The 27,086-nt window shown below is 39.4% G+C and overlaps 1 protein-coding gene across 1 annotated transcript in view; it reads left to right on the forward strand.

Moving 5' to 3' along the window:
• Window positions 1-23,020, forward strand: part of TNIP3 (TNFAIP3 interacting protein 3) — a 47,563-nt gene extending 24,543 nt beyond the window's left edge. Inside the window, exons 7-12 of the mRNA XM_068404001.1 lie at window positions 1,900-2,028; window positions 7,490-7,606; window positions 10,635-10,760; window positions 12,817-12,975; window positions 16,361-16,421; window positions 22,448-23,020. Of these exons, the coding sequence (XP_068260102.1) occupies window positions 1,900-2,028; window positions 7,490-7,606; window positions 10,635-10,760; window positions 12,817-12,975; window positions 16,361-16,421; window positions 22,448-22,479 (624 nt within the window). The 3' untranslated portion in view covers window positions 22,480-23,020. The remainder of the gene's footprint in view (window positions 1-1,899; window positions 2,029-7,489; window positions 7,607-10,634; window positions 10,761-12,816; window positions 12,976-16,360; window positions 16,422-22,447) is intronic.
• The last annotated feature ends 4,066 nt before the right edge of the window (window positions 23,021-27,086 follow it).

Consider the following 27,086-nt stretch of genomic DNA (forward strand, 5'->3'; position numbering starts at 1 on the left):
TGTACAGGGCAATTGCCAGAGCAAAGGAATAAGATATTTGTTCTCTACTTGCTTATCTAGTCCAGCAGCCTGACAGTAACTTTTAAATTTGTTTACTCAGAGCAGCAGTTCTCTGGGTGCTCTACTGAGCCATTTAGGAAAACCAGCAGCACCAAACAACACTGAGACAGATTACATGCTGATGCTGTCTTACAGAGATTTTTTTTTTTAATGCACTTGGAGGTATGGCTCTCACAGAATGATAACGTTGTGAACTTTATCTGTCTCAATGTCCTCCACAGCCCACAGAGGAAAACTGTTTTTGGGATTTAAATTTTTTTTTTTTTTTTTTTTTTTGTTCTCTCTGGACATGACTATGTACCCATAGACAGGAATCAAAAAACAACCCAGTCACTGCAAAGTCTAAGATCCAGTGTCAAATAAGAAGCAATAAGACATAAGAATTCAGATGGTTCAAAAACCTGAACAAACTGGAAATGTTTAATTATAAATAGCCATGTTCCCGGCGGTGTCAGCCTCTGAGAATGAGTGTGTATGCTAGGAGCTAGGAAAAGAGGATGGCAAAGGTGAAGAGAAGAGCATAGGTAAAGCCTATATGGATTTTAGTGTTTGTTTTGTTTTTCTTTAATATCTTAAAATATACATACACATGCCAGCTTGAGCTAGGTCCTGGGTGAGTTCCTGTACTTAATGCAGACATACCCTGCTAATCTTGCCCAGTTTTTGGACAAAAGGAAAATGTTCCAACTAACTTAGAACAAAGGAAAATAAAGCAGTATGTGTAATGCATCTGTCAGCAACAGTTTCTTAAGTGGCTCAATTATCACACTGATGCACTTCTCATGAGCTCAAACCATAAATACCAGGTATTTGACTGCACAGATATGCCTGTTGCACAGAAAAAAAAGCATTCATATGGTGTCCTGTGCATGTGATTGTTGGATCTCATTTTTTAATCGCATAAAGCAGCTGCAGAATAATATTTGAAATACTTTCCTTTTTTTTTTTTTTGGTAGAACAGGCCATTCTGTTTCATATGTCTAAACAGCTTTGGTCTAAGACAGTCTGGCAAAAGCAGGCTAGTGAGGAAAGCATTACGCTGTGAGAGAAGCTCACACAACGCCAGTTGCTTCAGGATCTGGTTCAGATCTTAGCTCCCTTCACTGTAAATTGAAAGTAGCCATGCTGAAAGTGATAGAAGAAGAGAATCAAAGTAATTCCTATAATACCATCTTGAAAGACTAGTGTGTAAATCCTGTTGCAAGTAGCGACATCTTCCTGGTAGTTTGCTGGGGTGGCAACAGCATAGGCACACGCACTAGGAAGGGTCAAGCCCAAGTCAACAACTGTGATGGGGTCAAAGAAAGGGGATTTTTAAGCCTTGGTTGGTAGCTTGGTAATTCTTGAGCAGGCTGAGACCTGCCTCAATCTCTTGTGTAGTGGAAAAAGCCCTCAGACTATGTGATACTGAGATCTGGTTTTGTCTTTAATGTTGTATGATACTGGGGATGGCTGGGACTCCCCAGCATTTAGCCCTGGCCTTACACTGTGAGTTCGTAAGAGTAATGCAGGTTTGGAATAATCATCTGTATGGTACTGATCTGCTTGACCTGCCAGCTTTCTCATTCCTTAGTGCGACTGCAGACTGTAGAGAGCAGGGATTTAGTCTGGTATATTGTCTCTGTCTCATCATATGGTGAGTGGTCAAAACAGTTTCAACAGACTTTATCATTTCTGGGTTTTACTAACCATCCGCCTTCCTGTTGCCTCCCTTCCCAGCTGTGTTTGGGACAACAAAAATGCAGCACATCTGCCAGACAGCAGATATTCTGAAAATTGTTCTTGAAGAATGGTTCCATCTGCATTTTAGCAGCATCTCTCTGTATTTTTGCATCCCAGAAAGAAACAAAGGTCCTTAGTGAAGCTCTCCATGAAATGAAGGAAGAGAACAAGCTCCTGAAGCAGAAGAATGCCTCAATGATCAGAAAGAAAGAACACTATGAGTGTGAAATAAGTCGTCTCAATAAGGTATGAACAAGAGTGAGCCACTGACCGGGACCTCTTCCTTTAATTCTAGGGTCTCTGTTGTCAGGCAGCGACACTACCCAGATGCCCATCATTTCAATCCTGAGTGAACAACCTGCTCAATGTAGCAAACTCATGCTCACCATTCAGGAGCTGGGGAAACAAGAAGTAACTTACTTTAGCTAATACCTGTGCATGCTGTTCTTGGCAGGCAGTAGCGTTGCATTGTAAAGAGGAAAGTTAAGAGAATCTTTGGCTTCTCCTGTGAAACCTCTCTACATGTCATATCTAAGCTCTTTGTACATTCTCCCTTCTTAGAACAAAAGGGAAGTGGCACAAAGACGCTTTCATATGCATCCAGTGAAACACTGTGATTAAAAAAAAATTCAGACAGTTTAAAACCTGTTGGTTTACATATATTCTGTGTTTGAGAGTAATGGCTTCTCTTCAGAAGACACACTCCTGTCTTACTTTCTATATGCATACGTATATATGTATTCATACATATAAGTATTATGTGTATATATGTCTCATTGAGGAAATTGCCATAAAATAGGTAAGTGGGATTTATTTTTTTTAACTGAGGGAAAGTAATAAATGTAACTTTGTTTAATCAAAAGATCACATAAAGCAGTGGGTGTTTTCTAACAATTTTGTATTTCATGGTGAACCACAAACACTTCCTGAGGAAATGCAGTGCAGTAACCATTGCTGTGTAAGCTAAAGGGCCACGATGTGCAAAAGTCAAGGCAAAAAAAGTAATGTTGCCCTATTAAAAATCTGACAGAACATATGATCTGTAGCTCTTTTTGAAATGCATTGACAGGACTTGCTCAAAGCCTCAGTGTAACTTTCGTTCAAGGTCTTGTTTGTAAAACAACTTATTTCAATATTTCATTTTGCTGTCTTTTCTAATAATGTGGTTGGAACTAAGACAGATGGGTAAATAGACCATACTTTTAAATGAAACATCAGCTTCATGTAACACGCTTTCCTTCGAGTAATACTTTACTGATTTTCTGTGTATTTGCGTTCTTCAAATCTCGTGTCATAAATGCACATAAGACTGGAAGGGAATCTCTGTGCCCTTTTAAGTCTAATCCCCAGCTATTGCAGGTTCAGTGACATGAAGTTTTTACAAATTCTCTGAAATTAAACAAGTTTTTCTTCAAAAATACTTCAGCTCTTTCTACTGTGCTTCCATTGGAAGGCTGTTCTGGAACCGTAACCCTTTTTTTCTTTAGATGCTTTCATCTCTTTCAATTAGGCTGAATTTATTCCGGCCAATGATATTTATTTGTTCTTCTGGTAGTAGTGTCACACACAAGGAGTGAAGCAGAACTGTCCTTTAGTGAAAATATGATTGCTCTCAGGGGCATTTGCTCTTTCCCTATATCTACAGAGGATATATCTATAGGACAGTTTAGCTAAGCTGACTCAGCTCTTTTGGTCTTTTAAAATACTACTGTGCCTGCTAACATGCATGTTTTTTCATCTCAGTCATTTTAAACTGCTTAGTTCTCAGTTTATGGAAGATACTAGTACTTGTTTCTAAGTACATTATCCTTTTTACTTTAAGTACACTGACCTTCTTCTGGCTTCATCCAGCTTGGATCCAATCATGCAGAGTACCCAAAGTATAGAGTTCGATCTAATCCTACTTCGATGTCTGCAGCATGAAAGTGATGTTGCAATGCCATAATAGTTTGCAACCTTGTATCCCAAGATTATTGGTTTTCCTGTGGCTGTTTCTTTGTTCACCATATAGTTCAAGTACAAGCCAAGTTTCTGACTTACTTCATAAATTTGCTGCAGCATCATCTCAATTGTTATTTAAACAGACTAATAAGCTCTATTGTATTTCCCCTGATGAGAAAATCTGGCTTTTATGAAAGTCATCAGGTTAAAGAGTGCTTTACTTAATCCCATTTCTCATGTATATAAGGCAGTTCTCTTCAAAATTTCCTCCCAAGCCTAACACACACTTGAGGTTAGATTAAGAGGTTTCTAGGTGCATGGACCACTTACCCTTTTCATAGCTTGGGAAACCAAGGTAGATATTTTTCAACCATACAGTTCCATTTTTGATGTTGAAAAATCCAGAAAACCTGTGCTGCTTGTCTTGCAATTTCATGTTTCAATTCTCAGTACTTCTGAATGAATGTTATTTAACACCATATTAAGTTAAGCTCAGTTTAACTCAGTGAGCTGTGAGTTCTTTCTCATTGGTACATCTTCCTTGCTCTTAGCCATCCTGCCACTGCCACAGCGCTCTACATTATCCTCCTTATTGGAAATACTGTCTTTAGTCTTGCTTTCCTATGTAATGCCTTCCTTCTTTTACTTATTTTTATAGTGGAAAAAGATATTTTATAGTTATATGTATATATTTTATAGTTTAACTTCTTTTGCAACACAGAGCTCAGCGTGACTGTCTCTCTTACCCTGCACTTCCATCTAAAAGCTACCAAAAGTAGTAGCTTTTGTTGGGATGAAGTCCTTCCTCCAGTCCCTAAAGGCATTTTAATTTTTCTTCTTAAAACTATTCATTTAGCTGCCCCTCGAGCATTTTCCTGTACAATTTTTTTCAGCTTCCTTGAGATAGGATTTTCTAGGGGGTAGGGAAGTGGTTTGTTTGGTTGGGGTTTTTTGTACTTTGATTTTTATTGAAGTAGAAATAGCCAAATGATCTGAAAAAATTGCATACAGGACCAATTGTAAAAGGTGCCTAGAAGTTCTTTGTAATTTCTCAGATTTGCTAATTTGAAATTACAAATCTTAGTTACATATCTAAAATAGCTTATTTACTTTTAATTTCAAGTGTTTCATGATAATTTTATTCACAGTTGTTTTTTAAAACCAGTGGAACTGTAATACCTTAATTTCTTCCATAAATGACTCTAAAACGGCCCCACCTTTTGTCTGTTCAGAGTGATGGGAATTTTGGAAGAAAAATGTTCCAGTTATATCTTTGAGCATCAGCTTTAGTAGTGTTTCGTCTCCATTTTATACTTGGGAACCCAAATCTCCTATAATGACATAATTCTCAATAATTTGTGATTGATCTAATAGCAACATTACAAAATTTTACTCCCCCCACCCCCATACCTAGCACTTTTCAGAATGTCTCTTACAGTCTTTCCTCAAAGATTTTGATGTGGGTTTAGTATGACCCTAAACCAATTCAGCTTTATTTATGCCGCAGTTCCTTATTTTATTTGAAATGATAAAACTGGTCTCACAGTATTGCTTCCAAATGCATCTAAAAAACCCTTCACCTTACTTTTCTGTACTGTTAACCTTTTGAAGATCAAATTTTCTGCATTTTTCTATTTTTTTTCCCATAATTCCAAGATGTAGAACCTCCTCCAAAAAAACCCCAAATAAACAAAAAACCTAAAGTATCACCCAAATACTTAATACGTCTACATCATTATATGATTCTAGGAAGTGAGCTGCAAGAAAAATAGTCAATATAGTGACATTTGTTCAAGAATTAGGAGAACTGTTAACAGCTTACGAATATGCACACTTCAGTTGCGAAGGTGCGTTATCATTTGGTAACACCAGGATGGCCATGATCAGTAAGACACGTCTTAGTGAAGGAGTTTTAACAGAAGACAGAGCCATATAAAAAGTGTGTGCAGCAGATGACTGGGAAAATGTTATGTTGTGAAGGAAGCAGGACGCTTAGTTATCTTTGAATTAGGGCATCAGAAACACTTTCTTTTGGGAGTGGTCAAATATCAGAAGAGGTTGCCTGAAGAGACCGTGAAAACACCCTCCTTGGGAGGTGCTCAATACTCAGTTGACAGGCCCTGAGCAACCTGAGCAACCTGACCTCCCTGGCCTGGCTCTGAGCAGGGGCTTGGACCTCCAAAGGTCCCCTGCCACCCAAATGAGTCTTGTGATTCTGTCGTTGTCAGTAAGATCGAGATGCATCCTGCATAGGGAGGGGGAAGAAAAGCACATTTCACTCATCTTTGTCCTCAGCAGTACACTTAACAAACCACATGCCTTGGAGAGGATCTGGGTTGCAGTCAACCAGGGAACATACCGTACGTACCGCGATATTGTCAAAGTTTACTGGCTCTTGCTGCTGCTGGTGATCCATGCCCAATCTAAACGCCAATGTGAAACTTGGTTTTATTATTTGTTTTACTATTTGTGGAGAGCGATGCAATGGCATAGCCTAAAAGGGATTAGCAGTGGCCCAAAGGGCAAAAGGAGGATTAATCAGTAAGCTATCTGTATGTTCATGCTCCCATGTTTATGTTCAGCCTCATTCACGTATTTACACGGCACACAAACTTTGCCACTATTATAGCAATTTCTCTTCTGCACAATTCGTAGAGACAGTAGCTCATCAGATAAAAAGCCTCCCTTTTCTCTTCTGTGCTTCCCATGGAAAGGGCTAATTTTTTTTTTTTTAACTTTTTTTGCAGACCTTTTGATAATTAATTCTAGTTCTTGGGTTACTTTAGATACTAGTTCTCCTGCTTGGCCACTTCCCCCTCTGCCTCTTCCCCTTCCAAATTATCTTCTCTCCTTCCCTTGTGGCATGAATGGAGTGTGGCCAGCAAGGGAGAGCTGGGGATCATTAGCAGGAATTGAACTTTCTAAAATGGCTGAAGTTAGCTGAGTCCATATCTTACGTGAGAAACATTGAGAAGTACTGAATGGTGAGTGTTTGTGCCACAGTAAAAAAAAAAACATGTAAATGTAGTGTGTGGCTATAGACAGAGAGCAGTAAGAGTGATTTAAAAATTATTCCAGTCCAAGGGAGAGCAGTGTAATACTGTTAAAAATAAATAAAATCTGCAAAAAACTGTGGCAGCCTTTGACTGAAAAATAGAGCGTGACCAGTGTAGTGTGTGTATTTGTAACTCCCTCTAGTGACAAGCTATAGAGACTGCATAACTTCCTTTCAGTTGGTTCCAGTTGAAGAAATTTGTAGTCTTAGTGCAGAAAAAGTTTCTGTCAGAATTTACTGTAGTCACATTTTTAGGCCATCTTTGAATATTGCTTTTAGGTTCGTGGGTTTTTTGCTTGCTTGGTTTTGGGCTCAGCTGAGTTTAGACACCTGTCTTTGTTTTCCCAGATTCTGACTTGCACAGGGAAATGGTGTTTATGAATGAGATTTGCAGCTGTGATTTCCATAGGTAAATGTTGGTTATAGTTACAAGTAAAAGGACAGTCCCCTAAATTACACTGTCTCAAATTCATGGATGTAGTGCGGGCACTTTGAAAATTTGGATCTAGTCGTGCATTTATGTTATTCATGGGGTTTATATCCAGTGTATATAATTGAAGCAACTGCAAGTGAAGTGACACCACCCCACGCCCCCCAAGTCTGTGACTCGCTCTAATCTGTTTATTTAGAGAGCAAACATTTTAATGATTTTTTTTTTTTTTTTTAATGTAGTGAATCTCTGTTTAGTAATTTTGCTGTTTGATGTTGCAGGCCCTTCTGGATGCATTGAAAAAGCAGCACTCACCTGTTCCTGGGACTCCTTCAGAGAAGGGTGACAGGAACAGCCTTGAGGACATGAGAACCCAACTTGAAGTTCTCAGACAGCAGGTGAGAAAAGCTGGAAGTAAGCATGGATGGATTTCATGCAGCATAATTTTGTCCTCTCTCCAAAGAATTGTGCCTGGTAGACTTGCTATGTAGAGCTTTTGAAAGGAAGAACCAGTTTAGCTGTAGCCCATTCCAATGGTGTTTCCCAAGATGCTGTCTTCACAGCAGTGTCCACAAAGTGAAACTGAGTCCTTGCAAAGGACTGGAGCAAGGACTTGTGTAGGACTTGAAGCAGCAGAATGGCTCTCCTGACTCTTGGAGATGTCCTGCCAGCTCTCTGCTTGGGGCTGAATTTCATCCAGCGGTAATGCTAAACTTCATGAGTTACTGATTGTGTCTTCTGCTCCTTGTTTCTTAGAAGTTGAAAGTTTAGTGAATTATCTAAGAATCCTAGTCTTGGAAAATAGGGTGTTGGCATTGCAATTTTTCAAATTATGAGGCAAAACATTTGCATCCGTAACCTGCATACCAGTCCCTATAGAGAAGTGTATTTTTTTTTTTAATCTTTGTTCTGAGCAATTCAAGTGCTTTGTGCACTCTTTTTCTTTCCATATGAAAGAATCTGTTTAAAAACATGATACTTTTCAGATAATTTTACATTTTAGGTCTGTCATCCTGGACAGTGTTAGGGTTAACATTATTGACACACAAATGGATGTGATCAGAATGGGAATTTTATTCAATGGGAATAAAATACTTGTTTCTGTCACGTTTGACAGCAGAGCCAGATTTTGCTCTCTGATGTAATGCTTGCCACATGCTGGAGAATAAAATCCTGCACTTGATTGTACAGTAATGAGTTATTTCATTCTACACAATAAAATAGAATAAACCAATTTTTTTTCAGAATTCTCATGGGGTATCCATTTTATGAATGTCTTTTTCTAGTTGTATAAATCAGTACAGTGAGTCCAGAATTCCTTCTGCACGAAATGGAGCAGAAGGCTCTAACTATACAGAGGAGAAAGGGACTCTTGGGACAAACAGCGACGTGACAGAGTCTCACCAGAGCTTGGCTGTCATCAGCCCATCCCTGGCCATGACAGAAGAGATGAAGGCATTAATTCCTTGGGAGGTGTCCCTCTCTTTCTCAGGGCAACAGAATATATGGCAAAACTGTGACAACGTGGTTCTCTCGCAGCTTCAGCAGATGGGAGAGCTAGGGAGCGGGAGGGAGGTGGGACAGCAGAGAGGGAATCGGGAGAGAAGAAATGAGGAGATATTGAGGAGAGAAGCGTGTAGATGAACATAGATACAAGAGACCTAGATTTCTGCAAGTGACAGCTTTGCCTCTGCTTTGGAGGGTCGGGGAGTGCATGCCTCCTCCAGGCACAGGCTGTGGAGCTGAGTTCCCACGCAGCCACACAGAAAGTCTTTGTTCCTTTTACAGTGTTATTCAGGAAGGGGGTTATATCTAGTGGGGGACCGTCAGGTCTGAAAAAAACCTTGCAAAAATTAGCTGCAACAGCCAAGTTGTGAAAATAATTTATAGAGCCCTGTGTTGACTTTTTTCTTCCCCTGAGGTATTAACATTTCTTTAGTCCTCCTGTGAAGTCATAGTGCTGCTGCCAGCAAAAAGAAAACTGGATCTGTATGATGGGCAAGGCATGAGCCACAGCAAGCAAGTTCTTTGGAAACAGACTGTCAGCTGGTTTTAGTGACCAACCAAGAGGACATGAAAGGACTTCTGAAAGTTCTGGTGGTGGTTCCCACCCCAACGTGCTTTTGCTGTTATTTGTCAGTAGAAGTGCCACCAACCTCCAGCTTCTTACTAGGTGGATGCCTGCCTGTCAGCTGAAAAATTAAGCCAGTCAGCTTAACACCAATTAATTTATGGATTTGTTTGTCTTCGGAATCTGTGCGCTCGTTGCCTGTGCCTGGGGTGGTCAGATATTTTTTAGTGGGATGAAACACTATGATTTCTGGTGACAAAAAAAGAGCTAAGCCATTGCATCCTTCAGTATTTGAAAGGCAGCTTATCTTACAGGAACAGGGTCAAACCTCTGTATTTCCATTTTGAATTGTGTGCATAACATTCCCCTCTGCTTCTGCACTGGGCCAGGTAGGTTCTTTGGGCTGCAGTTTCAGAGGATGAATTAGAAGTCTTATATTGCAGACCGGTGATATATGGGCCAATTATTTTTTCCACATACAGTTTCTAACATCTGGGGCATGATAACCTCCTGCAGGTTTTTTTCTTTTTTCCCCACAGTACTCCAGCCAAGGTCTAAATTCTTTGACAGTCCTGACTACTCCAAGCCTTCAGTCATTAATATGTGACCACGGCTCTAAATACTATCACTTATTCTGCACAGATGAGTCCTTTGGGCCACACCTCGGTTAGACAGCTAGCGCAGTGGGTAAGGTAAAGCAGCAGACTACTACAAAAGGGCATAAAGCAAAGCAGGCTCAAGGCCAATGATATTCAGTGGGCTATAAAAAGGCAGGACATTATTTGATGATAGTGGCTCATTGTTAGGTTGGAGAAGGTGATAAAGTTCAGTCAGACTGCATGCTAGAAGTCAGTTTTCTGTGCTGTGCCAGCACCTCCCATCTTCACCAGGATGCTAATGGCTTGCATCTGAGATACAGGGAGGAGGTAAAAGTGCTCATAATTGAAGGGAAAACTGGAAAAAATGTTGTTAAAATGTTTGTCCTGCTACTGTTTATCCCACTACTGTTTATACCTTAAAAAGATCGATGTCTTTAGTATTTGCTATCTTATTTATAATATTTAAAACTGATATCTGCCAGTCAGCCTTTTAAATTATAAGGCTCTACGAGTACTGAAGCTGTGGACTGTTTCAATTGATGGGTGCTATTAGAGAATAGCCATTGCTTGTCATTTTGTATTGGTCATAAAAAAGACGAGGGAAACTTTTGGTTGCAGGATTGTAAAGAGGAGGGATCCCTTTGGAATGTACCCTGCTGCTTGGCCAGTGTTTAAAAAGCAACCAAACAACAAAGTAGATGAGGATTTCCATTGTGGCTCTGCTGAAATTCATATACTTGATCATAATGATTGCAGGTACAAATATATGAAGAAGACTTCAAAAAGGAGAGATCTGACAGAGAAAGACTTAATGAGGAGAAAGAAGCATTGCAGAAAACTAATGAGAGATTACAGTCTCAACTGAATAAACTGAACTCTCAGGTATGAGTCAAAAGAAAGTTACCATTGCCAGCACATGTGTATTTTATTTTTATTTTCTCACTTTCCACACAACCCAAGGCTTTCTGGCTTCCATTAATTGACATTGAATTTTATACGAGGTCACCACCTGGGATGAAATCATTCTGAAGTAATGCAGTAAGAAGATGAGAAATGATTAGCGATGACTTCCAAATTAAGTAGATGAAGGGAGTATTTATTGCAAAAACTCCTCAAACGTATCTTAAAATGGAGGGGGAACCAAAAACAAATCCAGAGGACTGTTGTTTGTTTCACTGGCACTTGATATGAGAGTTGTAACATCAAACCAACTTTTGAAATAAAAAGCTTCTGTAGTTAATCCTGACCTCTGCAGTGGAATTACAGAGTAATGTTAATATCATTGAGGGAAAAAAATTGTCTCCATCCAAATTAGCTGAACAGCTGCTGCAATAATTTTTTGTTGCAACATCCTTTTTATCTCTTGACAGTAGTGTCAGCATTCTGTTCACAGACATTCAGGAAGCCATAGTAAAATCATGGCATGCAAAACTCTGAGCTTTCTCAATCCCCATTTAAAAATTATGAAATTTCGAGGTTTCCTATCTTGACAAAATTGTGCAATGTTTTAAAAGAATAATTACCAAAATGTTCTGTGATGATTTATTGTCCTCACAACATTGTTGTGAAACAGAAACTTCAGTATTGAATTATTCTCAGCCAACCCATGCATCAATACTAGTAGGGTCTTGCAACAGTATCAGAGGCAAGGTGCTGTCAAGCAGCCCTCACTCCCATCGGCTTCAGCGGGAGCGGAGAGCGGGCTGGGCGTCCTGGACGATGCTGGACGCTGCTGCAGCAAGGCCCAAGACTTGTCAGTGCTTTTATGGATACTTGGAAGCATTTCATGCAAGTGTAAAAATAGCATTGCCAGAGGGAACGCCATGATTTGCCACTCAGGGCATCTCAGGCATATAGAAATACCTTGGAGAAATCTGTTAGCATTGCATGCAATCACTTTCAGGTATATTTCCCTCACCCACCAGCCTGCTCCTGGATGGTTCAATAAGGTAAAGAAATTTTGTTTGTAGAAGATAGAGTACTCAAAGGCACGTTCTTCCTATGTATTTTTTGATTGTCAAGAGACTGTAAAAGACAAAATTTCTTGCATAACCCCAACTGGTCAATGGATGCTGTGAGAACCTCTCACAGCAGTGACCCTGAAAAGGGGGGCTACAAATGGGCCTACAAGGCCTTTCTGACTCCTCCCCAGCCACTTTGGACCAGGAGAAATGCCAACAGCACTGCATATGTACAACATACCTGAAGGGCTGTACAAGAGCTGTGTAATGTCTACGTACAACTTGACTGTCCCTGCATTGCACTGACAGTTTACACTAGAGATTTTCTTGTTTATCTCTTCCTGCCTTGGGATTTGGTTAAACAGAGCTTGTGAAGGATTTTAAACATGAGAGGAACCATACAGAATATTTATTAATTTGTTTTCTTAAGTCAAATTATTTAGTTGTGACTCATAGAATCACAGAATAGAATAATAGAATGTTAATCTTTTACCTCTCCTTGGTCTGTCCTTAGACAAATTCCTGTTGACTCTGCTGGGACACAGAGGGCTTAAGAAAAGGCAGACAGAAATCCTGAGGCCGTCAACTTTGGTTCTTTATCAAAATTATTTATTTTTCTTGTTATGCAAGTGCCTGTCCATGTAGTTCTGCTTCAAACTATTAAAAGCTACTGTATGTAATTAAAATGTTTCTTGAATATAGAAAACACCCAGAAATGTGCTTGCCATATCTTGAAACAAAGATTTTCTCACATAAAAAGTGTGAAGACTCTGGTGTGGCACAAGTCAGCTTTCTTAAATAATTTTTTAAATCATGAGCAGTCTGAAGGGTCTAAATGAGCAGCATTGCCACCCATGCTGAGAAAGGAGGATTTCTTCCCCGTTGCTTTTTACTGATGAATTTGTACGTGAATATTCTGTTGGCCATTGTATCCCACTGCTAATACATTTCTTCTTGCTTTTCTTGTTTTTTGACAGACAAAAGACCTCCCGGTACAGTCTGAGAGGCCCAGCTACCCACCTCCCCTCTTCCTCTCACCATGTGTTAATTATGGGAGTTGTGGGTTGGTTCTTCACTATCAAGATCCTCGAGTGCATCCAGCGTCTCGCAGGGCACATGAGCAGCAACAGCACTCAGTAAGGTTTCCACCATCTCCCATTTCACAAGGGCACTGATGTTCTCACAGTACGTTGACCACAGGAGAAAAATGTGGTGCTATCACAGTGCCATCCTCACCAGTAACTAACTCTGTTGTTTCCCAATTTGTTGGTGGTTCCAGATCAAGATTTTGTACCGCTTTTAGAATTAGCCCTAGGTCTGAAACAGCCTTCCTGATCTCTGTACAGTCTCTCTTCTCTTACTATCTGCCCCAAAATGCTGATTTGCTCTTGATAGTCGTGTTCTTTTCTTCCTTGCTGTTCTGGTGCCTTCGGTACTGAATTGCGCAGAGTGCTGCCATGCACAAATCAAAGCATAACCAACAGAAATCTGTGCACAAAGAGGAAAAATTGCAGCAATTTAAATATATGGTTGATGAGTTATACTTTAAGGATATATTCATATGTATTTTAAATTTACTTTGGCAAATACAATTTGTCTACAATACCACTAAGAAGAAAAAGGGGATTATTATACATTTGTTTCAATGATACTGGTGGTCATTCCTTACTTTAAAAAACAAGGTTGTTTGACTGGACTCTTGCTGATTTCTTAGATTAATTTACTTCCACAACACACATTCAGAGCCCTTTCTAGCTATATAGTTACCCAAATTCATAAATATGGATCTGCTCTCTGGAGCCCAGTTCTGGGCTTTCAACATCAATGATAGTAACAAACATGAGAACGTAGCTGTGGTCAGCATTATTCTGGTCTCTTCCCTCTGTTTGGTCTAAGAAAGCTTCTTGACTAATATAACTTATTTTCATGTCTTACACTGAGTATTTCTTTCTCTGACTTTTGTCTTTGGAAAATTACTTTCCTCCTTCTTTGCTTACAGCTTCTGTATTCATAGGTAATATATGTGTATTCAGGCAGTACTGCGGTAGTGAGACTGCACGATCCCAGGTTCCTTGTATGCCTTCTGGGGCAGGCAGACAAGCTATCGGCAGGATTCACAACACTGCTGTTAAATTCTAAGGGCAAAATCCCAGATGCTGTTGCTTGTACCCAGTATTATCTTCCCTCTGGTACACTCATGTGAAACAGGATTACGCAAGGAATAAGGTTCTGCTGAGGGTGAGACACTCTGGCTGTGAATGCTTTAGGAATGCAATTTTCCCAAGCAAGCCTGTGTATTGAAAAAAAAAAAAAATCAGCAGAAGTAGAACTTATATCTGAGTGTGGCTAACACAATGGGAAATCTGCCTTTTTTCCTGGCATGCAACAGGGTCTTGTCTTCCTCAGCATGAAGAAGAATAGCTTTGCACTAGGGCAGGTTATGTGAGGGGGAGTTACTTATTTCAAGGAAAATACTGCTTCAAAGAATGATATTTTTGAAGTGCTTTGGGTTATCTAAGCGGGCTGTGCCGGTTCAAATTTAATGAGAAAATGAGAATGCATTTAAACATGGTGAATGTAGTTTTAAATACGCAATATCTGTTTCTGGCTATAAAGCTGTCACGTATGGAAAGATGCTCATTATTTGAGAAGTTATGGCTGAATTTTTGCAGGATGCATGTAAGGCTTTCAGACTGTAGAAATCCAGAGGAAAAGCTGTGGTCACACAAGTCATTTCTATGCTTCAGGAGTGTGCTTATCTGCCTATTTATCAGAGTTGGAAGTATTGCAGAATGTTTTTCACTGCAATTTGGACACTGCCCAGATTATTTTGGCTCTTCTCCCTGAACTTTCATCATCTGGGTTTCTAATTCTGTGAGGGATCACTGGGTTTACAACTTTGCCATTCCTGCTGGAGCGCTGCGGTCAGTTTGACTGGTTGCTTTGTAACTCCCGGTTTCATTCTGAGTTTTCTTTGAAATTCTTTGTCTGTGTGAGTGCAGCGTTGCTGCTCTGAGCTTTTGATACTTCCCTGAGCAATTTGTTTAGCAATGAAGAAAGGTGTTAGAATTTAATGAGTGTCCTGAGTTAACGTATCCTGTGTGTTTAGTCTGTGCTTTTGCTTTTTCATTCTTTTTATATTTTGCACATTTTCGTTCCTTTTTACATTGTTAGTAGAAACATTTTGTTTAGTCTGACATGAAATACACCTCATTTCTGAAATACGTTCAAGTTTGCGTAGTGTAAGTACCTATGAATGAGAAGAGTAGATCAGAGAACAGAAAATTCAACAGAAACTCAAAAAAGCAATGCAAATAAGTGTATTTTGAGCCATCAGTGGAGAAACTACCTGTGTTTAAAGCAAAGAAGAGTCTTGCTTTGTATCAAAGCCTATTTTGTTTGCCCACAAGCACTGAATTAGTTAATATTTCCTGTGGATGGTATAATTTAAGTGAAAATAGGATAGTTCCTTTTTTCCTGACAGTGTATAAGAGTGGTTACTGCTATGTAACTAGGAATGACAGCATACATGAAAGTTAAATCTGTTTTCTGTATCTACAGCTTCATCCTGCCATCTTAATTTAGGCAAAACTTGTTTAGAAGTCTATGAATTTCTTCCCTACAAGTTGAAATCTGTAAGAGCCTCCTTGGGACTACTCGGGATTTTGTCAGAGTAATTTCTACAAAACAAGAATTATTTTCCCAGTTTAACTAATCTGAAGCAGTAATTACATGGAATTTGACAAGCTTGCATGTACTACTTAAACCAGATAGCTTAATACAGCTTCAGCTGAAATGTTGGCTCCTGAAATTGTTTTCTCTAGTGGCAATTTGCTACTCATTTACCACGGCGTGTGGTATAAACTGTAATGCAGTATTTCTTTCTTCCAGGATTTCCCTGGACAAAACTATGTTTACATGGATACAACCTTCCCAATACTTCCTCATATAAGAAAGATGGGAATTTTTCCCATCCCACACTATTTTCAAGAAGTTATTTGGTAACAGCTAATGTTATAGTAACGCTAATGCTAACCTGTGGGGAAGGGAGAGAACTTTATTAAATGGGTTATTCCTGTCACACTGAACCATGTTACAGATGCTACACGTATTCAAAGTGGAACAGCTTCACCTCGCAGGTCGATGGGTACCAGGTTTCTCTGGGTTCCTTTAGTACAGAGAATGTGATGCCTGCTAGTGTCTTCTGGTGCACTTTAGCCTTTTTAAAATCTGATTTGTTTCTGTTAATGTTTCTTTTGATTTGTGGGATCTAGAAAGGTTTACACCAATATTTCTAATGAGTGCAACATCTAAACCACATGTCATAAAAAAGGAAGCAAGCTGAAATACTCGATCAGTGGAAATATAAAGCTAAATATAAGATTTCTTTTGTAAACTACTTTTGTATGACTAATAAAAAAACTTCACAGCACAATTATATTTTTATCATGTCACTATTCTTTTGTTTGAAGTGTCTATGAAGTCCATATTGCTGTAATAATGTTTTATTGTTCTGTGCAGCCAGACTATCAGTGGTATGTTCCTGACCAGTTTCCGCCAGATGTGCAGCACAAGGCAAATGGTAAGACAACAGCTGTACAGAGCATATTTTACATGTACTTTTTTAAAATGGGGGCCTTTGAGGGATGTAGAGTAAACTTTCCTATTTATCTGTTGAGTGCTTATGTGATAGCTTTGCCTCAGAGAGCTGAAATTGGTGTATGTGCAACACAGGTGAGGTTTCTAATGTAATACCATCTACATTATGGCTTTCAGCTTCATTGCAATTCGTAAAATGTCTCTATTGCCCGTTATAGGATCACACATTTGCCTCATTAAACACCTAGTAATAGTCCTAAAGAAAAGATATCCTCAGAGTTGTCCTTAGAGCTTCTGTTGCTCCAGCTAAGACTAAATTTAATGATGTGCTGAACCTGGGGGCCTGAGATAGGGCAGATTTTGGAAGACCTTGGTAACAAAGTACAGGCTTTAGGATGTTGTTTCACCTCGAAGACAAAATGTCCATTGCTGTTCTTGATCTGCTCTGACAGTTCAAGGTGCCAGGTCTGAAAATAAAACCATGTAAATGGATGAAGTTAATTAGTTGCCAAAGTGTCGGTGCAAACTATCTTTTGGAAACCAGGAGGAGTATTTAATATTTGTACCTGGATTTGAAATCATGCCAAGTTCATGGGTGTTTTGAAGTACTTGTTTCAGACCACTCAAAAGGTGGATGCCAGAGGGCACAAGGAAGAAGGGACGTTGTTCTGGGTGGGAATCCACCCCTCCAGATCTTCTGCTTCAGATACTCCCCTAAACCACCCCTTTTCTCTCAAAAGTGGTTGAGAATTGTGCCACCTAAAGTTTTGTGTTTTGCTCTGTTCTCATGTCTCGTGGCCCTTTTGTATAGATACCATCTCAGATGAATGATATGTCATTGTGTGCTGCAGGGGGACCGGCAAAGATGGCTTGTGTGCCCTGCAGGAGCGTGTGTGCTTCATCTGCCATTTCATGGTGCGAGTGGGTACCATATGGGGTGGCAGGGACTCATCACCAAAAGCTGTTTTGTAACATCTAGAAGAAGAAGATGGCTACAGAGGAACTATTCCATTATTTATTGTCATCCACATTTGCACAGAAGAGAGGGTAGGGTGGGAATGTAGCTTGCCAAAATGAAGGATGAGCTTCCCATAATTACATGGTGACTGTTTGGAGGGTTCTGATGTGGTCGTAGGGAAAGTAGTGCTGTGACTGCAAGAGAGGGCAGGAGATTAATTTTGTAGTTCCTCCCACTTAAACTCAAAGTGATTTACTGCACCAGAGAATACAGGGAGGATGTTTATAACACTGAGAGAAACAAGTCCGGCCACCAACTGCAGCTGTGGTCCAGGGCAGTACACTTAGGGGATCTGAAGATTGTATGACTTGACTTCTGGCTCCCTGAAAAAACCTTTTTAAAATCCATGCTCTGTCTTTCTATTACTGTTCCTTGTCCAGAACATCCAACTCTTTCTCAATGTGACAGTGACTAGGACACTTGGAGGCTTTTCCCTTCCCTTTTTATTTCAGTCACCATAAAGAGGAATTCTCAGCGAGTCCCATCATGGCACTGTGTAGGATGTCTGCTTTAACATCTTCGGGGCTCTTATTCTTTTTGTCATTGCTGATAAAACAAAGATTATTTTATTAGCCATTGATTACAGAGAAGTCCAACTTCTACTATCAATTAAAAGGCAGTGGCCTGGATTTATGTATTGTATGTAGTCACCTATATTAAATCTGCATTTAAGTGTTTTGAGAAAGGTTTCAAAGATAGAAACTCCAAGAATATGTGATGAAAGGATTCTTGATGTTCCAATTTCTTTGTTCTGTTTTGTATGAGTGCTAATTACAATGGTGGGTTTAAATGAGGTAGTATGTGGAGTCTCATTCCCATTAGGTGATAACCTAACCAATAAATCTTATCTCTTCTGAGACAGGGCTTCATTATAGAAAAACAAAACAGCAGTGCAGCAACTTTCAGGCATGAGGCAGTTTTGTTAGGAATGCTGTTTCAGTAGACTGATTGTTTCTAGGGAAAACCCTTAAGTTTTCCTTAACTGAACAAATTTTCCTTCAACACTGGGTGTTTTTTCTTAAGGAATAATGACAAAATACAGGTCACAGGTTGTAACTTTAGAGCTGAACACAAGTGAAATGAATTGGGAAACTGATATTTTTTATGATATACCATCAAAAAAGCCTGTTTTAAATACATCTGAAATCTATGAGAGTCTCTACATCTCCTCTAGTTTGCTATAATGTCATTGGGACTGCAAAGGCATGTTGTCGCCAAGGAGGAATTATTATTTTTTTCTGCAGTTTTTTATAGATGTACCTAGATTGTGTTTTCCTCCCTCTCTCCCCTCCTTTGTGAGGGAGGAAGTTATTTGCACCCAGATGCTTTGGCATTTGACTTTGGTTCTCCGGGTCCTTCTGTAACCAGCTGTAATCTCATGTTTTCTGCTTCTTGTGTAACTTATCTGTACTTTTCTTCTGACTAGCACCACTTCTCTTAGCCTTCTTTGAACATGGCAGCAGCTATCTTAAAGGACTGTTGCCTCTGTGAAGCCTAGTTTGTCTTTCTCTTCTCTGTAAGAAATACCTCTTTGCCTGTATCTACAGAAATAGAATAATCACTGAAATATTTTTACCTCTTTGCCTGTATCTACAGAAATAGAATAATCACTGAAATATTTTTAACATTAAAAGAAAAATCTGCTACAGAAAGTTGATCAATTCTATTTGATCCTATTTTCCAGAGTTTCTACTCCAGACTATGGGCTGGTACCTCCCCAGGTACTTTGCTGTGCAGAAAGCCTGATCCTAAACTGTGCTTAAATTCTTCCAGCTTACCCTTGTGTGACCAGCAATGCTGCCTTTGGAGGGACATTAGCTCCTAAGTCTTTTCCGTGCTCTGTCACTCAGCGTTCCTGGAACTGGTTTCCAATCCTTTTATTCTTGGTTGTGGGGGTTTTGGAGGGTTTTGTTGGATTTTTTTCCTCTTTCAGGAGCAAGGCAGAAAGCTTTCCAGCAAGTGTACTTAATGTCACTCTATTTGGCAAGCAGCATCGACTTCCTTCCTTATCCAACTGTGCAAAATTGAAAAGTCAGTTGAAAAAAAGATTGATTTTGGAGATTTTCCCTGAACCCATTTTTTTAATGAAAAATTCCCTGGAAAAGAAGTTTATTGCTCAAAGCCTACTCAGAGCAAGAACCCTTTTGCATGCCACAACTGCTGGCATATATTGCCTTTTTCACTTCCAAAATAGCCTTACTGTATTTGTTTTCTTGGCAGAAAGTTTCTCGGTACATGTATTTAAGAACCCCAGTTACCCCTCAGAACATCAAATATAACTACTGGATTTCTTTGACCCAAACTGTACATTTTTATTTTGGATCCAGTTATGCCAGGCATAGGGAGAAGCCAAAAGGTAGCCCTTCACCTACCTCTCACTTCAAGGGGTTCCTCTGGAGGCTGGTAGAGGAGGTGAGAGCAGCTGGTCACCGCCTCCTCTTGGCACACCTAAGGAAAGCAGAAATCAACCTGCAAAGCCCTAAGGATGCCCAGACGAGCAAATGAAGAAGCATGATGCGTCCGCTTACTTTCATTTTAATATCATCTCTTGTTCCCTTCCACACTCTGCTGCTCTCCAGATTTTTGCCCTCAAGGTACCTACTTTGCTGCTAATGTTGTTATAATTACAGCTAATTGGAAGAAGAGGAGGGAGAAGTGTGGGGTTTTCCACTGAAAATAACGACATCTGTAGGGAGGGGGGAAAAAATGAAAAACTGAAAAATGGATTTGTGGAAGTCTTCAATGAAAACCAGACAGGAAAAAAAAAGTCAATTAACTGACATCTTAATTTTCCTGGAAAACATCCCAGACCCTAAACATTTTTGCTATTAGACTGTCTTCAGTGCATACATTACATTAGAAATTATCAGTGCTCCCAACTAGCCAAGACAGATTTAATTAGCAGCTTACCATGCCCACTGGGAATGAAAATGTGATTATTTTCAGGATTTTTGCTGATACGATTTGATTTCTGCTACTGCAATGTAGCAAAAAGGCCATTAGCACATCTTTAATTTCTAACTCCAGAACATGAGAAGTTGCCTTTTTTAGAAAGGTATTGCTTTGAAAAGTCAACTTGAGCTAAAGATCTTAGAACGTGTTGTAGTTTTTCAGAGTACTAGGCAGAAAAGTCTCATGTGAAGAGGAACAGGATATGTAATTTAAACAGCTGCATGATTTGATAATTTTATTTCTATGAAACAACATATCAGGATTTATCATTCAGTACCCATTAGATTTTAAATGGCTTCACACACACTGCCTTTTTTTTTTTTTTCCTTTGAGAATGAAACATAGGGAAGAATCGAGGCATTTAAGGGAACTTCCCTGAAAAGGGACATTGGTGGTCTTCTGGTGATAGGTGACGTGGTGACTGTTTTCATTACATCATTCTCTTTCCTGGTGACTTGATGAAGCATCCATCTGCTATCTGGAAATATCCTTAGTTCCTCATTGATCATCTAAAGAAGTGATGTAAAAATTCATTCCATGCCATTTGCTTGTTAGAGTAGCAGCCAAGTGCTACCTGCCTTCATTATATGCAGTCCACCTGCCTTTGCCTGTGGTATGTTTTTAGTGTGAAAGTTCTCTGTGCTGGGCTCTGAAGCCTGCTCGTACTGCAACACATCCAGAAGGTTTTCTGAGTGGTTAATGCTGTCCTAGGTGAGAGAGACACTTCATTTTTGGGAACTACATATTCTATCAATCATGTTTACCTTTCTTCTCTGGCAGACTGCCTGCCATGCTGTGGTATCTGCTGGTTTGCACCAGCTGGGCAAGAACTTTAGGAGCCCAAAGCATCTTGGCATAAGTAGGATGACATTAGAGTGTCCCAGTGGGACTTGGGACTGGGAAGGAACAAAAATAATTGAAGGACATCCCCACTGTGTAGGTGTTTGAATATCCAAGTCCTCTCTTATTTTTTTCACATTATATTGTTATATGAATACCGACATTTCATGTGGAGCTTGGAAGCACATTTCTTGTTAGAAAAGTTTTGTTCCACTCTTTTTGCTGTTTTAGGGATCTATGTACATGAAATGAGATGAACACACAAATACCTGTATTTATCTTTCTTGCACAAAGAACCAGTCTGTTAATTGTTGCTCTTCCTGGCTTCTGTGAACAAACACCATCAATTTTAACTCTGATACTACCTGCAAGGAAAAAGTGTCACCAAAATCGATGATTCATGGTACTGCCACTTGCTACAACTGTGGACCTTTTGGATCAAGTTTTCTTTCGTATACATTTGGATATCATCAGCGCTGTAGGTTTGGAAGTGAATGATGGGGTTACTGTATAGCAGCTGCAGAGCAATTCTCCTAGGCAAATTCAAAACCCTGCTGGAAATATTTCACTCTTAATGTTTCTCTTGTAAGTAAAATACTGTGTGCACTTGTGTGTGTGCTACTAGCGACATGTTACAGCATTTCCAGAACCTTTTGAAACTTCAGGAAGGAAGTATGTGTTACACTAGCAATAGGATATTTCCTTTCTTCAGTTTTGTTTAGTCTTCCTAGCTTGAGTGAGTTACTATCAAGCTCTTCTTTGAACCACAGACACCTCCTTAGCCATAGGTACTATGACCTAATTCTTCCCTCTGTCATACTTATCTACTCTTTTGGGTGCACTTAATGCTAATGTATACCTATGAGCACTGCTGAATGTCAGCTGTTCTTCTCAGAGGTCTAGAAAGATTTTACATGGGAGCTTTAGGTTATTAGACCCTACTGTTTTCTCTGTGTCAACAATCAGGACTAGATGAAAGTTATTAGAGAGATGGACTACTAGTGCACTGTATGATACCCCTACCCTCTTTTGCTTCTTCACGCTTACTGCCATTTGCACTGGATTGATTACAGACTTGTAATGATGTACAGTATTGGCTTCAGGGCGTGTGTGTATGTGTTACAAAATAGAGGGATATTAATCATAAGCGAGCTGTATTTCTCAATGTCAAAATAATTTGTATTGATTTACTTCCGCAGATTCATCCTCGGAGAAGGGAGCCCATCGTTGACAGCCTATGACCTGGAGAAGCATAGACCAAAGGCTGCCAGCTAGTCTTGCAACTTCATTATTCTGTTCTGTTCTGTCTTTTTTTTGCCCCTAGCTCCTTATCTCTTCAGTGCATGTTACTTATATTCCTGCGAGGACAATAGAAAAGCAGATCATACAGGCTAGTGATCCTCAGGATCCAGTTAAACTCTGCTGGGAAGCGTTATTGCCCTTTGTTCTGAAGATGCTGTTTGTGCTGCCTATGAGAATCTGTTAAAAAGCCTTACAAGAAAGGATGCAGCTATTGCTGGGTATTCAGAGACAATCACATCTGGTTTGAATTCAAGAGCTTTTAAGCCCAATAGTGTTGTGATTTTTTTTTTTTGAGAGAGTTATAGTCTTTTTTTATTTGATTCCAGGGAATGATTTGCTGATATACCATCTTGAATTCTGTGCTCATTTTGTTGGTGATTTGGTAAAAAGGAAATCTGCTTCACTGTTTTAACACATTTGTCTAATTGTAAGCAAGGTACCGCCGATGCCAGGCCAGGTAAAAGGTGCCTACTCCCCTCTTTGAGTCAAGGCCAGCTCTCCTTTTGTTTTGGCTCCAGAATTATATGAAAAATGTAATCACAGTTTTTCCTGTGTGTACTTATTTGTATCAGAAGAATTTTAGTAGAAATATTTAACAGGTTTAACTTCTCAGTGAAAATGGCTTTATATTTCCAAATTATTTTTGTAATGAATCTGAACATCGTTGTGCAACCTCTAACCTGAGAATAAAACCTGGCTTTTTAAATTAAATTGTATTTAGACCATGAAATTTGTTCAGAAAATTGTGGTGAATGGGTGTTCAGCAAACATTACTTGATAATTACTTGATAATCTACTGGCAAGATTGTCTCTTCCCTTCAGGCTTTTAAGAGGGCAGCTGTTGGGAGACAGGTACCTGAACCTGCTGGGATCCCACCTGAAAGAAGGAGCTGAGATTTTTGCACCATAGGGCCACATGAGATGTCCTGTGTGCTTTCCTTATAGCTCAGAAGTAGTTAATATGAGTTTAAGTTCCCACACCAACAGCTTTTTGAGCTCTGCAAACACAGAGTCGTCAGTTACAAGATCGCCTGCATGTGTCACTTCTGCTTTTAGAACAGGTATTTCCATTCCCATCAATGTACAAAGGCTTGTGCATTAAAATAATAACCTTACAGGATTAAATATGTTCAGCATTTGATTTTGGACACAATGGGGAACAGTCCATGGGAAAGGATTTTTCTGCTGTTACATTTTACAGCGATGCTGCTTTTGCCTACACTGATCAAAGAAATGACACTCCTAACTTATAATATGGACTCAGGAAAAACACGAGCAAAGCACTGAGCGAACCAGCCTCTGCAGAGAAATTGCTTTTTCATGAACTATTGAAAATTAGAGTTTGACTGCAACATTAGCTGCGGAATAAACTCCTGGGTCTCTGTTAGAGGGATAGGAGTTTTTATCTCCGCATGAATTTGGAGCTGGCGTACAGACACTATAGCAGCGGATAGTTTAACCAGCAAACAATATAACCGCTATAACCGCGCTACTCCTGATTAGTGATTTGGCTAATAAGGGTGAGATCATGGAAAATGCTAATGCAGTGCCTTCGGAAAATCCAATTATAATGTAACCTAATTCAATGCGCGCTCTCAGCAGGTGACCATTGCTGTGGGCAGAGCACCCCGCACTCAAAGATGTTGTGAATCCTCAAAACAGATGAGTTTCTGTGTGGTTGGTGTGGGAGGAACAAACCCCCGTTTCATTCGTTTCCACTGTTTTCCCCAACTAACCGCGAAGGTTTGCCCCTTCCATTTGTGGTGCTTAACTCATTATCTGACAAATTGTGCAAGCATTATCTGGCCCAGGCGGATGATTCAATGCAAGCCATTCACAATCAGAAAATAGAGTTTGCAGGGCTATCTTTTTTTTCTCTGTTTAGTCACAGGCGTTTAATGTTTGGCTGGATTGAGCACAAGACTGTAAACCTTGGTTCACACAGATCCTAATCACGCTAAGTGTGGGGTATTCCTTGTATTATATGATAGAGAATTTGTATCTTTTAAAATGCATATAAAATGCCTGCACAGTTGATTTTCCTCCTGATTTCCTTGTAATGATATATGTTTCCAAATGCAGGTGCTGTCATCTATTTGAATTATCTTTGTCAGACTCAAACACCCCCAAAGGATACGCTTTCTGCAGCGACCCAGACAAGTTTGAGGGGGTGAGTTATTTTAGTTTTTTTACAATCAACTTGTATTTAGTAGGTTTAGTATCTACAATCAACCATAGTACTCGTAACAGGCATTTTTCCTTCCTCAAACTTTGCTGAAACTGGGTATCAGCACTCCCAGTTCTTCCTCTGGCCTTTTAAAAAAACCTTCTGGCATTTCCTAATCTGTTTCGTATTTTGTTTTCCAAACACTTGCCACATTTGCCATCTGATTATTTCTATTTAACTTTCTCCGATATTTTTGTGTATCAGTGGTTTGTGCCCCCTGATTTCCTCTCTCACAGTGGCTTGGGAAAACAAGACAAGCATGAAGTGATTTTCTGCTAAAACTTTTCAGCAGTTTAAGGGGATGTTTTCATTTGTATGGCAAAAAGACCAATGTGTCCTGCATCGATGCTGGCCAGTCTGCCCACCAGGCGAGATGTATCGGGAGCGCTTGACTCGTATCCCTGTGCAACTGTTGTTATAAGGACTCGACTGCCATGTTAAAAATGCTTACAGGGTGATGAACTTTTAGGTATAAGATAAGGAACTGACCCATAATGAAGCTGATTACTCAGTGTGTTAAAATGATGGGGGGAGTCCAGGCGTGGGTTGTGATCAGCGCTTGAAAAGCCTTGTTACTTCTGGTGGGAGCATGCGTGTTGACACAAGGTTGTACAGGTTCTGAATGGCAAGTTATGATGTCTAATAGACACATGTAATTTTATTAAATAACAGATTCTAGAGAACATTTTAGGTATGTTTGGGCATGGGTTTCTATAGACAAATGGCTTTTCTTCTAAACTGAACTTTTTCCATTGGTTGCAGTGTTATATACTAAACATGTTGTAGAGAAATTTTCATTTCTATGAATGAGAGCAAGTCTTCATATGTCAAGGTAAATTATCTGATTACAATATTGTTTTACATGATTTTCAACACGATATGCTGGATTCACTAAATGATGTTTTGATTACCATAACAGTAATTATCCAACATTAAAATAGGAGCACGTTTCATGGAGTCATTAACACAAATGAGGTACTTAAAAGCTTGGGGTCTTTGGGGAATTTTTGTCCCATCTTTTTTTTTTTTTTTTTTTTTTTTTTCTGGAGCTAGCAAATGTGACACCAGCCTTTTGCTGACTTGAAGTTCTTTGTTTTGATTCACCAGTATTTTACTTTCCAAGTATTTTAAGCTCTGTGCCTTGTCAAAAATGTATGTTGTTTTAAAATTGTCTTTTTCTTCTGAAGGCCTGAAGTGCTATTGGTGACAGTCATGCCAATGCTTATTCCATTCTATTTCTATAGATATTTCTTTCTGCTCTTATACATACATAATGTGTGGCATAACATGAAGCTTTCATTGGTGATAAGTTGTCTGTCTTTATAAATCACTAAATAGCATCCCTCCTTAGTCTCGGGCTGTCATTTGTTTTAGGAAGGAGAAATTGTTACTATGAAATTGCTGGTAAAAGCTGGGAGCTGTGTTAATTGTCTCAAACTCTGGATACAAGAGGAAGTGGATTCATGATAATGCTGTAGGCAAAGCATGTGGGGGTCCCCCAAATATGCACCTAAGCTATCACATAATAGGAAAGCTGGATATTACAGCTGAAGATGATTTGACAGATTACAAGAAAAATCCTGGATCACATTACTTTCCTCCTTGAATCCGTTCACTAGTTTTTTATCTTTTACTGCATTAATATTAGATTTCTTGTCCAAATAATAAACCTTCATCTCTCATTCATCTCCCACATAACACTTGACTCTCTCAAGCTGTCCCAGTTTCTTATCTTTCCTCTTGCCTTCCAGAGCATGGCTTTGGCATCCTATATAAGATGATGTTGCTATTGCAGGGTCTTCAGCTTCTGGCTGTCGGAAACACTTTTGTCTTGCTTCAAATCTCTCCTGTAACCCCACTTCCCAACTTCTTCTCTGCATAATGGATTTATAAACCTTCTTTACTTGCAATGGCCTTTCAAATTCTGGCATACCATTCTTGTTTGACTTTTAATAATATCTAGGAGAAGGTCAGGGTTTTGTTTTCTAGATCCACTGGCAAAGAATGCCATTCTGCTATTCCATAAGAGGGATTAATGTGTTATCCGCTGCAATGCAGTGTGTTACGTTGTTATAGATAATCTCGTTAATTATAGTAAGAGCACATAATCAACGAAAATATTTTCTTCTGAGATGAAATTAATTGTATAAATAGTAGAACTAGAAATGCATGGTGAATGCTGTGGATGAAAGAGTGCACTATACCCTTTGGCTCTGGTTTCTCACACCCAAAGACTTGCTCTTCATTAGCTCCACATCATACTCCCAACCTCCTACCGGTCATTGCGCTGTCAGCATTTCACTTCCATT

The sequence above is a fragment of the Nyctibius grandis genome, chromosome 6 (assembly GCF_013368605.1).
Source record: "Nyctibius grandis isolate bNycGra1 chromosome 6, bNycGra1.pri, whole genome shotgun sequence".
Taxonomy (NCBI): Eukaryota; Metazoa; Chordata; class Aves; order Nyctibiiformes; family Nyctibiidae; genus Nyctibius; species Nyctibius grandis.